General features: G+C 39.5%; 1 protein-coding gene across 4 annotated transcripts in view; it reads right to left on the reverse strand.

Moving 5' to 3' along the window:
• Positions 1 to 14,763, reverse strand: part of ARHGEF26 (Rho guanine nucleotide exchange factor 26) — a 154,099-nt gene that overhangs the window by 56,587 nt on the left and 82,749 nt on the right. For all 4 annotated transcript variants that reach the window (XM_082840474.1, XM_082840473.1, XM_082840472.1 and 1 more), the window contains exons 7-9: positions 11,912 to 12,064; positions 8,631 to 8,760; positions 4,951 to 5,025 (exon numbers count right to left, since the gene is read on the reverse strand). In XM_082840474.1, the coding sequence (XP_082696600.1) occupies positions 4,951 to 5,025; positions 8,631 to 8,760; positions 11,912 to 12,064 (358 nt within the window). The remainder of the gene's footprint in view (positions 1 to 4,950; positions 5,026 to 8,630; positions 8,761 to 11,911; positions 12,065 to 14,763) is intronic.

The raw sequence follows: 14,763 nt of genomic DNA on the forward strand, positions 1-14,763 counted from the left end.
GAAAAGCTTATAACTTAATATTATCTCCAAATAGAAGTAGAATTTTTAGGAGGTGCACGTTAAAGCAGTTATTCTCTTTCCACGGGAGAGTAAATAAAAGAGAGCAGCAGGGACGATTTCATTGGCATAAGAAACCATGTCCTGAGCACCACTCCTTAGACACCAGACACGACTCTGCACAAGCTGAACTATCAGATTCCCTGGAAATTTCCCTCCCCCCGGCTCCGCCCCAGCATCTGAGCCGAAAATCTGGAATAAATACACATTTCACTTGATAGAAACATCTTTCTTGTTTTTGAGTTGTTTGACTAAGTCAGTAAGTCTTTCCAAAGCCCCAATTCAGTAAGTTGTCACCGTCATGTCAGCCACATACAGGAACAATTTCACTGAAGTATTATTCACACTATGCAAATAAATTTCATTAGCATTTTAATTACCAAAAAAGATATTACTCATTTTTTCCAAGAATGAATATCTAGAGAGACTTGCCCAAGGGCCTTAGGTGGAGTCCGGTTCTAAAAACTTGGGCCTCATCATACAAAATTGCACTCTCTAAAATAAATACTGGGAACTCCCAATTTCTTTCATTTCCGATAAGGGAACCAATTCTTATTGAAATTCTGCATTTTGATTTTGAACCATAAATGCTCTATGTACACAGTTTTTTTGGTTAAAAATACTGACATTGTTTTCCCAGAATCTATAAAACCCCATCAGTAACCTGCACAAATGAAAAAGAAGATGAAGCCCTAAGCTGGCTGTATTGATAACCTCAGTTCCCTACAACACTAGGAGATTGCAGGAATAATCCTGATATTCAGGACTCCTACTCAAGAGAGAGAAACGCTGCCTTAGAAAAAACAATTCTCTGGAACAGCACTTCTTCACAGAGGGTCCTTCATACAGTAAGTATCAAGGTAAGGCAGTTACATTACATTTTTGCCAGCCTTTCCTAAAAGAACCAGTGTCACATCAAGTGAACCAGAGATACCTAAAGGAATGTAGCAGTCTACTGTAACTGGGATGTAAAAGTCTCAAAAAAATTAAGGATCACTGTTTGTTCAATTCAATTACTATTACCCTCCTCCTTTCTCTTCTGTGTGAATTCTTTTCCAACTTCTCAGTAACAACCAAACAAAATCTGACACAATCTCTTTCATGGCCAAGGCTGGAACTTCTCTAAGTACAATAGCTTCTCCTAAAGACCCCCCCCCCCCATAGGATTTGGGGTCCTGGAGGAGAGACCCATGGGCAGTAGGACCTTAGGTAATTTCACACCTGTCAGCCCAAATTTCTTCACTTAGTGTTTCCCAAAGTGGGATATGCAGACCACTGATGGAGCAAGAGATGCATTCAAGTGGTTGACAGACTGCTATGGTTTGAATGTTCATATCCCCCCAAAATATGTGTTGAATTCTTAACCTCTGAAGATGATATTAGGTATTAGCAAGTGGGGACTTCGGGAGGTGCTTAGAAGTCATGAGGATACAGCCCTCACAAATGGGACTACAGTAAGTCCCCTACATACAAACCTTCAAGTTTCGAACTTCAAAGATGCAAACATGCATCTAGTCCCACATAGGAACCAGAACCTGTGCCAAAAACGCCAGGTGTGAATGAAATTGCAGCTTGCCCTCCATCTCCTACTGCTGACAATCCTTCAGCTCTGCCATGTCCCACCTCGTCTCCCTCCTCCAGTCAGTAATTCTTCTTGCCTGTTCACTCGATGCCAGCCCCTGTATGCCAGCTGTTGTACTGTACTACCGTACTTTTCAAGGTACTGTACTGTAAGATTTAAAATGTTTTATTTTTTGTGTTCATTTGTTTTTTATGTATTATTTGTGTGAAAAATATGATAAACCTATTACAGTACAGTATTGTGTTAGTTGGGTACCTAGGTTAACTTTGTTGGACTTACAAACAAATTGGACTTACAAGCGCGCTCTCCAAATTGAATTTGTTCATATGTAGGGGACTTACAGTAGCGCTTTCTACAACAGGCCCCAGAGAGCTCCCTCGCTCCCTTCTGCCGTGTGAGGCTATAAGGAGAAGTCTGCAACCTGGCTAGAAGAGGGCCCCAACCCAACCACGCTGGCACCTTGATCTTGGACTTCCAGCCTCTAGAACTGTGAGAAATAAATTTCTATTGTGTATAAGCCATGCAGTCCACGGTATGTTGTTCTAGCAGCCAAAACAGACTAAGACACAGATAAACTTATTTTTAATATAAAACAAAAATGGGCAGAAGACCTATATAGACATTTCTCCAAAGAAGACATACAGATGACCAATAGGCACATGAAAAGATGCTCAACATTTCTAATTATCAGAGAAATGCAAATCAAAACCACAGTGAGGTACCACCTCACACCAGTCAGAATGGCCATCATTCAAAAGTCTACAAATAACAAATGCTGGAGAGGGCGTGGAGAAAAGGGAACCCTCCTACACTGTCGGTGGGAATGTAATTGGTGCAGCCACTATGGAGAACAATATGGAGGTTCCTCAAAAAACTAAAAATATTTTGAGTTGCTATATGATTCAGCAATCCCACTCCTAGGCATATATCTGAACAAAACTCTAATTCAAAAAGGTACGTGCACCCCTATGTTCACAGCAGCACTATTCACAAAAGCCAAGACATGGAAGCAACCTAAATGTCCATCAACAGAAGAATGGATAAAGAAGATGTGGTACATATATACAATGGAATATTACTCAGCCATGAAAAGAAATGAAATTGGGTCATTTGTAGAGATGTGGATGGACCTAGAGTCTGTCACACAGAGTGAAGTAAGTCAGAAAGAGGAAAACAAACATCGTATATTAATGCATGTATGTGGAATCTAGAACTTGGTACAGATGAACCTATTTGCAGGGCAGGCATAGAAACACAGACGTAGAGAAAGGACGTGTGGACACAGAGGAGGAAGAGGAAGGTGGGACGAATTGGGAGATTACGTTTGACATAAATACAGTACCGTGTGTAAAATAGGTAGCTAGTAGGAACCTGCTGTATAGCACAGGGAGCTCAGCTCAGTGGTCTGTGACGATCTAGATGGGTGGGACTGGGGGGTCTAAGAGGGAGGGGATACGTGTATACATATAGCTGATTCACTTCATTGTACAGCAGAAACTAACACAACATTGTAAAGCAATTATACTCCAATAAAAATATATACATACATATATATATAAAGAAACAACCAGCTCATAAAACCCATGATTTTGTAGTTATTATTGGCAAGGAAAAGTAAAATAGAGTCAATTTAAAGTTGATTAAAACAAAAAGTGCTTCACAATAAACTGGTACAAAGATGTACCAAACTCAGAAGTAATGTGCGGCTTCGAGATATTTCGGATGCTTCTGATGCGATCATGAGCTTTGCTCCCCTGGGCCGTATCCTCACTGATTCCCATAACTTCCATTGCTTTCTCGCAGCTAAGTATTCCTGTTAGCATTTAAACATACCCACATTTCTCTAATCTTTTAAACAAAAAAAGACCCTCCCTCACTTCCCTTTCAACTACAGCTCTCTTTTTACCCTCAGCCTGATTGTTGAAACAGCTACACTACCTGGCTGCATGTTCCCACCTCCCACTCAGCCCTCAACACACTCCAACCTGGCTTCCACACCCACCTCTCCAAGGACACAACCCACCTGATGATAAATAAACCCAGTGAACGCATCAATCATTATCCCACTTTGTCTTTCAGGAGCACCCAATGGGGCTGACCTTCCTTCCACCATATTACATGCAATTTGCCAGACCACTGATTAAGCTTTCCTCCTTCTTGGGTACATTCTGTTTTGTTTTTCAAGTCTCCTCTGTTGGTTCCTTTCCCCTAAACAAGACGAAGTCCGGTGCTCTTCACAGCTGTACTTCGGACTCACTAACTACTCTTCTTATTATTCATACTCCTTGGTACTTGCATCCATTCTCCCAGCTTCAAAAATCATCCCTAGGCTGGTGATTCGCAAATCCACACCTCCAATTCAGGTCTCTCCACTGAGCTCCTGACTTGGATGTTCTATAGGAATCTCAGTTCCGACACATTCTAAATGGAGCTCATCAGCGTCTCCCTATGTTCCTACTGTAGAGATAAACAAGAGCAACCATCTGGTTGCACAAGCCAGAGACTATCTTCCTTGATTCCTGTCCGCAAATATGCCCACCCAAACCCTCTCCACGCCCACCTCCCCTAGTTCGTAGGTTTGCTTCTCTCCATCCTACTATGACATCATCTGTAGCCTCATCAACTACAAAGGCCTCATCACTGGAGCTCATCCCCACTGTCACCTTCACAGCACAAGAATTTACAGCTTCCACAGCATCCTAGGATAAGGTCCACAATTCCCTAACATGGTTCCTCAGTGTTCTCTCTCCTGAACTGGGCTCTCATCACATGAAGAACATCCTAGTTCTCCAAATTCTATAAACACGTTCCTGTCTTTGGGAACATGTTTATAGAATGTGGAGAATTCAACAGCTACTCTTGCGTCAGGCTTCAGCTTCAACATTACTATGTTCTTCCCTCTTATGTCACTCATCATCCTTTACTGTAATTCTTATTTAATGTCTGCCTTCCCCTCTACACAGCACATTCCACAAGGGCAGTAACCACCGATGTCTTATTCATCCCCATATTCTCAGGGGCTGGCATTGTCCCTGGCACTGTAGTGGATACTCAGTAAACACTTATCGAATTCAGACACCAAAAGAAAATGAGATATCTAAAGGCCCTTATGACAAGACTGTCTGAAACAGTAAAAATACCAGTTTCATTTGAGTACAGCAAACATTGCTTTGTTTTTCGACTACCCAAAGAATGGTGTGCAAATGGCTATGAGAATCTACCAGTTTTCAGCATCAAACTCAGACATGTTCTCTTCAGAGAGATCTGAATGGGTGTACCCATTACTGTGTAATGAGCCTCTCAACACTTACCTTGCTTACTTCCTTTAAGGCTCTTTTGCAGACTTCATACTTTGAAGAGTCCTTAGGTGTCTTTTGACAGATAGTCTGCAATCAAGTAAAAGAAGAACAAAATCAACTGATTTATTTTACTAAGTAAAACAAAACCAACGTCCAGTCATAGAGTCTTACTTGTAGCAAACTTAACAACGCTGAACACAATACTACGGATGAGTCTGAAGATGACATTAAAATCCGATTACAAAACTAGGAGACAGTCTTTAAAAGCACAGGGTCCATGTTAATCCAGAGGATAGTTAAATAAGAGGACAGACTTCAGAGGTGGGTGAACCTGGTTTCAAATTCCAGATCTGCTCCTGACTAGCTACTTGACCTTGGGCAAGTCACCTACCCTGACTCTATAAACCTCAGTTTCCTCATCTGTAAAATTGGGATAATGCAATTACATCACAAGGTTGTTATAAAAGTTAAATGATAATGCATGTAAAGTTTTTTATGAATACCTGGCATACAGTAGGCTCTCAATGAATGACAAAATTAATGATCACCATCATTATTATTAGAGCTTATTATATTTGCAGATGATATAATGTGAATAAAATGATCAAAAAAACGGCTGCTGGATTTCCCCTTGATATGTTTACACTGCTATTTTTGCGATGGTAAAATCGGGTTCAAAGAAAGTCAACTGAAGGTATACTGAATTATGTAAAACTTTTGAAACTATACCCATTCAAAGCCAACAGAACCATTTCAACTGTTAAAAATGTTCACCTCAATTAACAAGCTTCACTAAATCTCCAAATGAAGTAACATTGAAGAGACCATGTTTTAGGTACATTTAAATTCTGCCCAGGTGGCCAGGTTCTCACACATGGGAAACAGATTAGGGCAACAGGCATCCAGCAGAGGTGGAAGATACTAGGAACTAGCAAACCACTGGTACCTTAAATGCAGACGAAGCCAAGTCTATAAATCCAAAAGTCAGGGGTCAGGATTGTTACATGTGATATGTGAGAAGCGTAGAGTGTACCATCGATGGATTTGTATTAATGGTTCTCAAAACTTTTTGACTATGACCCACTGCAAGAAATACTTTTACACTGCAACCAGTAGACATGCACACAAAATGAAACAAGTTTTTTTATGAAATAATATTTAACCACATTACGAACGATGTATATATCATATACCACATGTTCTAGTCTATATTCATTTTTTTAAAACACTGCTCGTGAATCAAAAATCAATTTCATGACCCACTAATGGGTACAAAAGCAGTTTGAAAAATACTAGTCTTTGTCTCTGGGAGCAGGCATCCTGAGTCCATAGTTTCTTTCCACACTTCAATTATTTTAGGTAAAATTTTGCACACTGAATTTTCTAGGGAGAATGACTACAGCTTCACTCACAATCTCAAAACGGTCTCTGACCCCAAAAAGTTTAGACCCTACTGGGCAATCATGGCATAAACGTCCAACATGGTATCTACAACATGTATACTAGATTTCGTGAATCCCAATCTATCTAAGCAATTTCCTCAGAACCACAAAGGGAGAGAATATTAAAAAAGGCTGAGATCACAGAATATACAGAATCTAAGGAAACTCGGCTAAAATGCGTTTTCAGAAGAAGAAAAAGAAACAATCCTGAAAATTCATAACATTACTAGAAATGTTACATTTAGAAAACAACCATGTCTTGTTAAAAAATAGTAAAGTTTGAAAATTAATATTTTCCTATATGTGTCAAAGTTTCATTATTTCTATAAAAGTCTTATTAGGCACAGGAAATAAACCTTTTTAGAGCCAAAATTTAGTTTTGATAACCCGATTTCATTTTATTCTTAGACATGATAAATACTGATTTTTAAAAAATCAGAGCTAGATTCACAAAACTGCAAGTTTCCCAATATTTACAAGGAGAGAAGTTCATAAATCACAGGGAAGGGACAAGGAAGGGTGTAAAGCGAGTAGACTGAGGTGGCCTTGGAGAGCAGCAGGTGCTGTGAATTCTGAAATGACAGCTGAGCCTTGCCCTCACCGTGCAGCAGAGCCAGCAAAGCGACCGTGATCGCACGCTTTCACTCGTTTCTAAACTTCAGTGCTTCTTCAGAATAGCTCTTAGAATTTATAATGGAATTGAGAAAATGGAATTTATTTTGTAATCTTACTCGACTGTAATTTTTTGCTTTATTTTTACCCTGTATTTTGACTTGTAAAACCAAGTATGTCAAAACTGACATTATAGTAATATTATCCATTGTAAAGTAGAACTATGCCAAAATATTTTAATTTGATCAAAAAGATACTCTTTGAGCTACCATATGATCCAGCAATCCCACTCCTGGGCATATATCCAGAAAAGACAAAAACTCTTAATTCAAAAAGATACATGCATCCCAATATTCATAGCAGCACTATTTACAATAGCCAAGACATGGAAGCAACCCAAATGCCTATCAGCAGACGACTGGTTTAAGAAGATGTGATACATAAAATGGAATATTACTCAGCCACAAAAAAGGATGAAATAATGCCATTTGCAGCAACATGAATGGACCTAGAGATTATCATACTAAGTGAAGTAAGTCTGACAGAGAAAGATAAATATTACATGATATCACATATGTGGAATCTAAAAAATAATACAAATGAATCTATATACAAAACAAAGGACTCACAGACACAGAAAACAAACTTATAGTTACCAAAGGGGAAAGGAAGGCAGGAGAGGGATAAATTAGGAGTTGGGATCAACAGATACATACTACTATATATTAAATAGATAAGCAAGATAAGGAGTTACTATAAAACACAGTATATATCTTACAATAACCTATAATGGAAAATAATCTGAAAAAATATATATGTATAAAACTGAATCACTTTGCTGTACACCTGAAACTAACACAACATTGTAAATCTACTATACTTCAATTAAAAAAAAAAGAGAGACTCTTTGCCCCTCTAGCTGGATGGGAGTCATGTCGGGCCACCCCGTTCTCTCACGGATGCCCCTGCAGTTGCAGCCCAGCCAGTGTGCAGTCTCCTGAGCTACCGTCTGGCTGTCCTCCCAGCTGTGTTTCCCACCAGGCAGTCTCAACTCTTCTCCCAGCCACATCTTACCACTATTCAAAATCACATGCTTGTTTTCTTCATGAATGTTTCCTAAGATAAGACGGATGCCTGGACTTTCCTCACTCATTCTGAGCAATGCAAAATAGGGCAGGTTTATGCCCTGTGATTCTGTAGAGGACCTCCTTCCTGTGCGAAATGGAAGCACCTCAGCATCTTGGAATGTGACAGGGAAGGGATCTTAGTGGTCAACCAGAGGAAACTGAGGCCCAAAGAGATTAAGTGACTTGCCCAAGGTCACAGGCCTAGTGGATCAGCGGAAAAGGAATCCGGGACTCCTGACTACAAGAAGTCAATATTCTTCCCATTTCAAAAAATGTTAAGAAAATGAAGGATAATCTAACTTCTTCAGAGTGACCCCACAAGCCTAAATTGAAGATAATTTCCAAAGATATTAGACACAGGTGGGACTTTCCAACTGAACAGCACCTTCTCACTTAATTGGGGGATTTTATAGAAGGGATATAATTTAAGTGGGGTAAGAATAATTTTCTTAATCGGACTTGCAGCAGCACAGCTATCCACAGAGGAAAGAGACACCAGATCACATCTTACATCCATCAGCAGGGGAAGGCGGGTCACCCTCTGCATGGGGAGAATGAGAAAAGAGATCATGGGTAAGTTCCTACAGTCTTCGTGGGACTCGATTCGGGACAAAACTTCCTTAAAAGATGGGTTGGTGGCTCTGAGGAAAAACAAAGAAAGACAAAACTTCAACATACTTCCTCTTCAAGTTAAGAAGTAAAAATGTATAATAAAATATTGTGATACATTCATATATTATCAATGATTTTTAAATATGGAAACAACAAACACATAATTACATAGAGAGACATGCATGGCTTACCTGCCTTTTACAGTCAAGACTGAATATAAGATATAAATTTAAGGTAACAATATGAACAATAAGATGAAAATGTATGGGCTAGAAATTTTTAAAAGTAGAAAGTAAACTAATGAAGAAGTAATGGTATCATAATGGTGAATGTACACATTGTAAATTAGTATACACACTAGAACTCATATCTGATAATCTATAAACATTCCATTTAAAAGATAACACATGTTTTAAGCCACTTCTCTAGCCCGAGATAATAATCTAAGAGAGAAATGTCAGACTGGATTTACTTACTAGGAGGCTTTTGGACTTTTTCAAAGCTTCTAAGACAGAAAACCTTCTGATCATGCCAGCCAGAATATTCCTCCTCTCCCACTGACGTTAGAACAGTGTTAATACTGCCAGAACATTTTTACAGAGTTTAGCAAGATACATCGACAAAAAGGATCTCATGCGGAACCACCCTGTAACTTTCAGGGAAGGCCAAGAGGGGATTCCAGGAAGAATGGAGCCTCAGAAAGGGCCCCAGCCTGCCAAATAAAAGATCTAGTATTCAGTAAAGACAGAAGTCAAACCGAGGTCTTCTGACTTTCAGTGGGTCCCTGACACTGTATCTCTCACTCTGTCACCTCACTTCACCCCAAAGGGAGCTCTGAAGAGTTCCAGGGTGACTTCTGAGGAGGGCGGGTGGGGTGGGGGGAGGCCAAGAAGCAGGGTAGTGGCAATTGTAACCTTTTTTAAAAAAATACACTTTGAAACTTGGATGGCTGGGTTCAAGGCTGCTAGAAATAAATTAGGAAATACCCAGAAGAACAAAGTAAAAGAAAGAACACAGAAAGGTTTTAATCTCATTTTCTTAAATTGAGGAGTTTTAGGTTTCCTGCTAGCTTTGAAAAGATTTTCAGGAAGTTAAAGAAAAAAAAAAATTCTAAACCAGTTGCATATTTAAATTACTTAGGCCCCAGGCCCCCCTCCCCCCACCCACCCCCCCACCTCCAAAGATTCTGATGAAACAGTCTAGGATGCACCCTGGGCATTGTTTGTTGGTTCTCAGATTCCAAAGGGCAACTGAAGTTGAAAGTCACAGCCTTAAATGTAAATTTACATCAACTGCAACAAAGTTTCTGAAAACACAGCTACTAATTTCCATGTGAAAGCTCCAATGATGGTATCACTGAGCAAATTTAAATAAAACCTTTATTTCTCAAGAATTACATACAGTACAGCAGTACCTATTCGCATTTTTTGAAATCCTGCAATGCAAAGTGAAATTTAGCTCTAATTCCAGACTTTGTTTTCACACATGTAACTTGGATTTTCCAACAGTTACAGAGTAACCTTTACATCAGCAGTTCCCATGGGGGATGGAGGGGAATTTAGGGAAAGTGAGGGTTGTGATTCTCCATCTCCCACCCCTGCAAGGGATGTCAGGCAATGTCTGGAGATGTTTTTGTTTATCACCACTGGGGTGTGGTGGTGCTATCAGCATCTTGTGGGCAGGGGCCAGGGAGGCTGCTAAACATGCTACAATGTATAGGGCAGTTTCCACAACAAAGACTAATCTAGGACAAAATGTCAGTAGTGCCTACAAACCCTGCTTTGTACTAACAGCCTCCTTTGACGTTGGCAGCTGTGGGTTTTCTACCCTGCCTGGAAGAGATTTTAATGAGAATGTGGAGGGGGAAGGGGCATAATCAGCCTTTCTCACCAACTTGGGGGCTGTTTCTCTAAGCAGCCATGAGGTGATCATGACCACAGGGTCTCACACATTGCATAGAAACTGACCTGGGTTCCATGCTGCCGTCATAAATGCCACAACGCACAGGAGGGGAGGAGAAAGATGACAGCGAGTCAGCCCTCAAACTGAGTTTACAACAATGTACAACTGCCCTGTCAAATAGATAGCCCCTTGTGATAAACAAGCCCCCGACCCGGGCAAGAAAGCAATATAGACATTACTGAACCACTGCTGACTCTTTTAAGGATAGAGATAGCATATACATCACAAAATGCTCAGTAACCTAAACAGACAAACGGAAAAAGTATGGGGGGAAATTTAAGGTTTAATTCTTTTTTGTTTCATAGTTAAAGCCTTTAAGAACTTTTTTAAAAAACTGCCTTCCTTCAGACCTTCCCCTGCTCTCCTTAACCCCTAACTACGCGGAGGGGGAAAATCAGCAATTCCTATAAACAACTGAATAGAGTTGTCATTTGAATGGAGGAAGATTAGGATACTTGAGAAAGCTCTGGCTCCTAGGCCCTAGTTCAACCTACTCAAAAACTCTATCTTGGCCTCAGGCTACTTAATGGTCAAATAACAGCTTAGAGAACAATCTTCTCACCATTTAGAATGATGATCACTGATCACCAACCCCGTGTCTTGCAGCAATTAAAAAAAAAAAAAGAAAGAAAGAAGGAAAACAGCAACAAACTACAATTTCATAATTGCTTTAGAGACAAAATTCTCTACAAACTGGATTTTTTTAAATCAAATGCCCTCACCCTAAAAGCAATCCTCTTAATCATTTCTCTCTGGGGCTTCCCTGGTGGCGCAGTGGTTGGGAGTCTGCCTGCTAGTGCAGGGGACACGCGTTCGAGTCCTGGTCTGGAAGGATCCCACATGCCGCGGAGCAACTGGGCCCGTGCACCACAACTACTGAGCCTGCGCGCCTGGAGCCTGTGCTCCGCAACAAGAGAGGCCGCGACAGTGAGAGGCCCGCGCACCGCAATGAAGAGTGGCCCCCGCTCGCCGCAACTAGAGAACGCCCTCGCACAGAAACGAAGACCCAACACAGAAAAAAATGGATAAATAAATTAATTAAAAACTCCTAGCCCCAACATCAAAAAATAAAAATTTATAAAAAGAAAAAAAATTTCTCTCTGGAAAATAGACCATCAGGAGGCATTTCTAAATATTATTTAAGAGATCCATTAATTTCGATCTATGTGACCTAATTAAAATGAGATAATTAAAACTGTAACACTCAATATTGCTTACAACAATTTTTGTAGTGTCCGCTGTTGGTAGACTTCATTTGTGCAGTATTTCACATATGGGTCAAATGTGGATGCTGTGTGTTTTTCCACAATGTCACTTATGTCATCTATGAAAATATTATTCTGATGTCTTGCTTCCAACTCTGTAAAGAATCTGGAAAAAAAACAAAGAAAATCATTTACACTTTCTTCCGTGTGCTTTAATAGACAACAGATCATCCTCATGTAATACTATTATACGTACAGGATTTGAAAATATCAACAGTACACGGTACCAAAAAATACAAGAAAAAAACTATAAAAGAGTCTAAATTTAAATCTATCATGTAAAGACCTTATTACTTCGTATGGTTGGCTTAAAACATTAATAATCCAGGGCATTCCTGTGCTTTCAGGTATATTTTAGAATGTACAGATTTCACTATTTTTCAAGAATTCCACAGATCCTAGGAGGGGGACAGGGTTCATGCTTACATATTTTACTGTATTGAAAAGCATATGAGCAAAACACCTAAGTTAGTGCCTAAAAAATAGGTGTGAAACAAACCTAGTTCTGTGTCCTTTCTCTCAAAATAAAAATAATCATATCATTTAAATCTAATATATGACATTTAAATGACTTCGTACATGACTGAAGATTGCGATTTAGAGGTGCCAGTGTGTGTGCTGTGTGTACTTGCACACACATGTATTGTGTCTAGTCCAGTTAAAATTAAATTTCAGATAAACAATGAATAATTTTTTAATCCAACCATGTGCAAATATTGCATAGGACATCTTGGATGTCTTGTATTTTTTTCTGGCAACCTTAGATTGCATCCAATTTTAACAGAACATCGACTCAGATATTTGAAACAGAGTATTCTTGCTGAAAATGTGGTCCAGTGACCAGCAACATTGGTATCATCTAACAGCTCATCAAAAATGACAGCTCACCAGAAATGCAGAATCTCGCCACCTACCTCCCCCAATCCGAACCTGCATTTTATCAAGATCGCCCGATGATGTGAATGCACATTAAAAACTGGGATCTTCCCTAGAGCACACTGACTGAGCAAGTTCAGAGCGGCAGGAAAAGCTGGATAGAAATAACTACCACACAGGACTAGAGCATTTTCTTTAAAAGTGTGATGAAGGTGAAACCAACAATAATGCCTAATGTTGACTTCTGGAATAGTAGTACAAGGGAAGGTTAGTTTTCCATAAGCCCTTCAGCATTTAGCACGTCATTGCTCCTTACCAGTTTTCTGGGTGGACTCCATAATATAAAATTCAAGGCACACAGTGAATGAGACACCAGAGATTTATATGAGATGATTAATAGCAAACACAGGCTAACATTTTCTCCCATTTATATCTCACTTCTTTTCAAAGAAAATCCTGGCACTCAAGTAAAAAAATTAAGAGGTCTTATTTTTATAAATGTACATGTACATTAAACTCATTTTAATGTAAATTGTATTAGCTTGTCATCATTGTCTATTCTATTTTTTAAAGTCTCCATAGGAGCTTAAAAGACAAAGAAATGCATTTTAACTCCCTAGAAGAATAAATCTATTTGTATTCTGGGTAAACATCTATATTTTAATTGCCTTTAAAAGGGACTTAGGGAAAATAATCAATATGGTTCCCAACTACATGGCCTCATCATCCAAGCCCCTTGTTTAAAACAGCAAGAGGGGCTTCCCTGGTGGCGCAGTGGTTGAGAGTCCGCCTGCCGATGCAGGGGACACGGCTTCGTGCCCCGGTCCGGGAAGATCCCACATGCCGCGGAGCGGCTGGGCCCGTGAGCCATGGCCGCTGAGCTTGCGCGTCTGGAGCCCGTGCTCCGCAACGGGAGAGGCCACAGCAGTGAGAGGCCCGCGTACCGCAAAAAAAAAAAAAAACAGCAAGAGGAGCAACTGAAAGCACACTTTGCTGGACTATTTGGCTTTCCTCCCAATGGGATCAGGGTTCATACACACAGTTCCTAGACAGCAGGTCAGAAAAACACATCTACGTTTCAAAACTCAGTGACTTCATGTCACTTTGTCACTCTGAGTTTATTAAGATTCAAATAAAATGTCAAACCCTCTCCAAAAAGTTTCAGAATTTCAAAAACATCCAACTTCAAACCCTATACAAACAAAAACCATGTTTCTTAAAGAATATTTTCTATCTAGACTGGTCCTTGACTTCAAGAAATTTGTGATATATTAAGAAGGTAAGAATGATAAACATAAATGATATAGGAAGAAAAAAATGCTTGTATATAACTAACTACATGTTGGAACATATATGCATAAGGGTGCTGGTGGCAGTAACTTTTTAAAAATTATATGAGCTATATATTTTTCATTCTGGTAAAATATACATTTTAACCATTTTCAATGGCTTTAATTACATTCACAATACTGTGCAACCATCATCACTATTTCCAAAATACTTTCCTCACCCCAATCAGAAATGCTGTACCCATTAAGCAATAATCCCCCATTTCCCCCTCTCCCCAGCCCCTGATAACCTCTAATCTACTTTCTATCTCTATGAATCTGCCTATTCCAGATATTTCTGGAATCATAACAATATTTGTACTTTTTGTCTGGCTTATTTCACTTAGCATAATGTTTCCTAGGTTCATTCATGTTAAGGGATATACCAGAACTTTTTCCTCTTTATGACTGAATAATATTCCATTGTAGGTACATACCATAATTTGTTTATCTGTTCATCTGTTGATGAACACTTGGGTTGTCTCCACCTTTTGGATATTGTGAATAATGCTCCTGTTAACATTCCCATACAAGTATCTGTTTGAGTCACTGTTTTCAAATCTTTGGGATATATATCCACAGGTGGATTTTCAAGCTCTCT

The sequence above is a fragment of the Leucopleurus acutus genome (assembly GCF_964270905.1).
Source record: "Leucopleurus acutus genome assembly, chromosome: 5".
Lineage (NCBI taxonomy): Eukaryota > Metazoa > Chordata > Mammalia > Artiodactyla > Delphinidae > Leucopleurus > Leucopleurus acutus.